This window comes from Penaeus vannamei, unplaced genomic scaffold (assembly GCF_042767895.1).
Source record: "Penaeus vannamei isolate JL-2024 unplaced genomic scaffold, ASM4276789v1 unanchor202, whole genome shotgun sequence".
Lineage (NCBI taxonomy): Eukaryota > Metazoa > Arthropoda > Malacostraca > Decapoda > Penaeidae > Penaeus > Penaeus vannamei.
In genome coordinates, this window is record NW_027213206.1 from 35001 (window position 1) to 40000 (window position 5000).

The 5000-nt window shown below is 39.6% G+C and overlaps 1 protein-coding gene across 1 annotated transcript in view; it reads right to left on the reverse strand.

Annotated features, from left to right (window-relative positions):
* Nucleotides 1-902: 902 nt before the first annotated feature.
* The window catches only part of LOC113808225 (mucin-2-like), a gene marked incomplete at its 5' end in the record, with an annotated part of 23282 nt that continues 19184 nt past the window's right edge, over nucleotides 903-5000 (reverse strand). The window contains 2 exon segments of the mRNA XM_070119428.1: nucleotides 903-3504; nucleotides 4247-4446. Coding sequence (XP_069975529.1) covers nucleotides 3349-3504; nucleotides 4247-4446 — 356 coding nt within the window.

Sequence of the window (5000 nt, forward strand, 5' to 3'; positions counted from 1 at the left end):
AATCTATCCACATATTCACCAGAATAAATCAATAAATTATCATTATTATTATTATTAAAAGAACAAATAAATAATTAAAACAAATGAATAAAACTGAAAAGTTCAAAACACCCTTGCCTTCTGTACCCTAAGCTGAAGCTACTAATTAGCTTCAATGTTATTTCGGAAATACTATTCCTTTTAAAACAAACTAATGTTTTGTCTTTGCATATATATATATTTTTTTTGGACATTATAATGATTATTTCTCTAAAGGTTGATGCACACTTTCAAGGAGCCCTTGCATGAAACTAACAGTAAAAATAATTATGTGGTAATAATCATAATCATAATCATAATCATAATCACAATAATAATAATAATAAAAGTAACAATAATAATAATGATAATAATAATAATAATAATAACAATAATTATAATGATAATAACAATAATAATAATGATAATAATAATAATAATAATAATAATAACTTTAACAATAACAAAAACAATAATGAAAAACAGATGCAAAGTGGTTTTAGTGCAATCCTCATCATAGTCATCGTCATTACAGAAATGAAGGGCATTTGTCGTATCAGTAATAGTCCAGCAAACAAATGTCGTCTAACTTTGGTCCCTGAGCCTAACAATATGGGGGAGAAAAAAAGAGCAAGGGAAGCCAGATAAGAAATAACGAAAAAGAGAAGAAAATTAAAGAAAAAAAAAAAGGTAAACAAAATGGAAACAAAGAGAAACTAAATAGTAAAACACACACAAAAATATAAATATACACATATCAAGGAGGAGAATGGAGACAATAACGATTATAAGTTATACAATTTGCATTTCACGAAAAAGAAATTAGACGAGAGTTGAAGAAAGAGGAAAAAAAAAAAAGAGAGAGGGGGTTGTAGAAAACAAAATTTGCAACAACAAAGACTTATTATTGTAAAAAATAAACAGACAGAAAATCAAAACAAGTAGGAAAAAACAACTGAAAATAAGAAAAAATGAGAATGTAAAAAAAAGAGATAGAAAGAATATATAACAGTTAAATTTGGGGTTACACAAGATTCTGGAGCACCGAAAGCATCCTATGAAATTGACTCGAAACGACTTCTCCACTACTTTACACTTTCATTTTGATTTTGATTTTCTTCAAAAATAAATAGGAACTCTGTATGAAAGGAAATGCTACTAACACTCCTTTATAAGCAGATAGATAAAAAAAAGGATAATAAAAATAACAAAAAAAAATAGAGCACTACTCAAAAACTTCAAAATATTCTATACTACTATTTCATATATCAAGTTACCAATAGAACAACAATAATAATGATACCTATGCAGAGAGAGGACCGTTTCCCAACAGATCTGTCAGATGCTCTTGGATGCTGTTTCCTGCTACCCCTACATTGCACCAGCTGAATGTCTCAAATTAATATTTAATGTACCATTGTCTGGAATGATTACACCTGTCTCTGTAGATACTACTCACACCATACTACAACATGTGCAATAAGAAAAGGACATAGGAGTACTGAATGATTAGGTGCTTGGGACATATGAACAGCCCCCAAATCATCAACAACAGGGAGGTACAGCAAGCACTATTCTTCGGTAATAATTTCCAAGGCGTGACAACTGATTTCTGGGTGTGGGTCAGCTGAATTACGAGTAATTTTCAACAAGACATAAATGAAAGTGACCATTCCAGAATAATGCTTGCTCTGGTTTTTTTTTTCCTTTTTTTTGTTCGAAGTTGCACAGTTACAAGAGGAGGAGTGAGTGTGAGAGCAAGAGACACACACAATGACTGATCAGACCATGCACAAAGTGGATTATATGACATTGCACAAACAGTGTTGAGGGGTAGAGAGAAAGGTGGACAGTGAATGAAAATTCAAGTGCTGAGGGAGGAAAGGGGAAGGAGGAAAGGGGAAGGATGAAAGGGGAGGGTAAAAGGGAGAAATAAGAGGAGTAGAGGTAAGTATTATGAAGAGATGAAGGATTCTTTTTAATGGGGGGGAGGGGAGGAGGGAAGGGGGAAGGGAACTAAAATTACAAAGTTACAGAGAGTTTGTGGTGAGACAGAAGTGGCAGTGCACTGCCTAAGAAGGGAATGTTTGTGTGCAGACCACCATCAACACTTTATAACAAGTATTTAAGTAGGAAACACTGGATGGCGAGGATGGCAGTGTGTATGGAAAAAATGAGAAATAAAAAATAAAAACAAAAAGAAGAAAGGGAACATCAATACAAAGAGAGTGAGAGTGTGTAAACAAGTATCAACAAAGACTAGAATATTATATTACATCGGGTGGCTTTGAGATATATAAAAAAAAAGACAGAAACCACAAGTACTTGAAAAAAAAAAATTAAAAAAACTTTTTTTTTCCAAGTGCAAACCTCACGAAAGAGTGTTGGGGCGAGCACCACCAACGCCTGAGCTGCAGCTGCGCGGTGACGGCCGGCTCTCCCACTCTCACCTGCCGCGCGTCAACATCCCCACCGCCCTGCCCCTTCCAGCCCAGCCCGGCTGCCAAGGCTCACCAGCGTACAAAAACATCACAGATAAATACAAAAAAGTCTCTTCAGCATGCACTTGTATCACACAAGAGACAAAGGTTAAGCGTATAGGAGGGCCTGCTATGTAACTGCACTATTGCCTCTGCTCGTCTTGGTTTTTTTGTTATTTTTTTTGTTTGTTTGTCTGTTTGTCATGGCTCACTAGTGCTCACTAGTGAAGAGCTACATATCACACAAGAACAGATATTGTCTCACAATATCACTGCACGCTGGAGCAACACTTGCCTATCTATAACAAATGATGTAATTAACATTACAGAACAACCAAAACGTGGCCCCTCAGTCGTCCAGGACTACACATAACAGGGATGGGCTCTTTGTGCCGCTGTTGTACAAGGGTCTGTCTTGGGCCAAGAGTGGGGCCTCATTGGCTACCAAAACCTGAGCGTTGGACGTGGCCACGGGGGGTGGGGGCATCACGTCCCCGAGGTCCGTGAGGGTGCCGGCCATGGCCATGCTAGGGCCCCCGCCCCCACCGCCCAAGGCCAGGGTGGGCTCGGCTGGGGGCTCAACCTGTGACACACGCACAGAGCCGCCACTGCTTGGGGGCCACACACCTGCTGGTCGCACCTTCACGTAGTTGTTGTTGTTCGTGTTGTTGTTGTTGTTATTATTGTGGCAGACGGGCCGGTTGCTCCAGAAGGGCAAGGCCACAGTGGCCACCTGAGGCAAGGGCGGGGCAGGTGCTGTGGCGGCGGTAGCCCCTTGAAAGCCTTCCGTTCCCCCTGACGAGAGGTTTATGGGCAGGGTTGAAGAGGGCTGACCCCCTGCCCCAGGAGGTCAGGAAGGCTCCTTCTCTTGCTGTAGCACAAAGGTTGATCTGGCCCCCGCCACCCCCGCTTGGCCTGAACCTAGCAGCTTCAGGGACAAGCCACCACCTCCCCCTCCCACTGTGCCCCCTCCCGTCTTGCCTTGCACCTGTAAGTGGTTCAAGACCTGAAATAAAAGAGAAAGATATCAGTAACAAGGTAATGGATAGTGATATTAAATTTTGATAAAAAAATCTGAAGTTCCAGTACTGCCTATGTCCTACTGACCATTAATTTCTAAGCTGGTTCTTCCCACTGCAATAATGCCCAAATATTCATATTTCATTAACTGCATATTTGGCCTTTGGAGCTTGGAGAGAGTGATTTTACACATTAGAATAAGCTTTTTCGTAAAGATATATTGCTATGCTGCATAGCACCAAATAGTAGTGACTAGGAGGCTGAGAAAATTGATTGTACCTTAATTTTTCCTTCACACATCAGACCTTCATCTCTGTGTTCGTGTTATCATAAAAATGTAAGGAAATGGGAGAAAGATAGAGAGAAGAGAGGACTGATGAATCTGGCAGAGTTCAAAGATAGGGGTGCACTCCTGGCAATCTCTAATAATCTCTAATAAGAACAGGGCCCAGCTAGCTCCAGAGGACCAATACACCAAGCTACTTTGACATACTGCCAGATCTTTGTGTCTTTGTGACTGTGATGCTCCCTATCTCAGGAAAGAAAAAACTGGCAATTCACCCTAGACTTTGGGGGTATTTATATATATTTGTATTATATATGTGTATATAAAGCATGAAGACACCATGAAGCATGAAAAAGGGCTATCAACCCTAATTGGCCATCTCCATCTCTATCCCCTTCCATCCCCCTCAAAAAAAGAACATATCTTCCTTCCTTCAGCCTACCTGATGTACTTGTCGCAGGGTCAAGCCCGGGGTTCCTCCTCCACCTGGTACCGCAGAAGTCAAGTAGGTAACCTGACCTGGGGCCAGACCGGCTGTGCTGCCAGGCGCTACACCGCCACCAACAGTACTGCTCCCACCACCACCTACGCCACCAACAGCACCACCGGAACCAACTGTGTTTGTTATGCCACTGCCACTCACTGGAAGGGAACAGAGCCATCAATTAAGATATCCAAACATGTATTAATTGTGTCTGAAAAAAAAAGGTTAAAAAAAAATAATAATAATAATGTTAAAGAATCAAGATATTTCCCTGAAGTACTCATCACAATGCAATCACCCAAGGATGATGCCCTATCATATTATAATAAACTAAAAACCTCTTTTTGCCATCATTACCCAAATAATTATTTAAGCCGCAGTCAAGAGCACAGAAAGCAGAGTAACTAAGTTTCTTGTGCTTCTGATTTTTCTTTCTAGTAGCCAAGTGTGTACACACCCTAACACAAGGTTTGGTATGGTGCTGGAGACTCCCATTATGTGTGGATTGGTACACATTCCAGAACATTCATTATGTATTCAAATATTCATTAATATTAACACTCAAACAAAAACTTACTAGATATTACAGAAGTACTGCTTAACAGTTAACACTTTCAATGAAAAATGATAGTTCCAAAATTCAACATTCCGACATTAAGAACATGAGGCACATAAACTTTCCAGGAAAATACCTAAAGATACATATATCTTT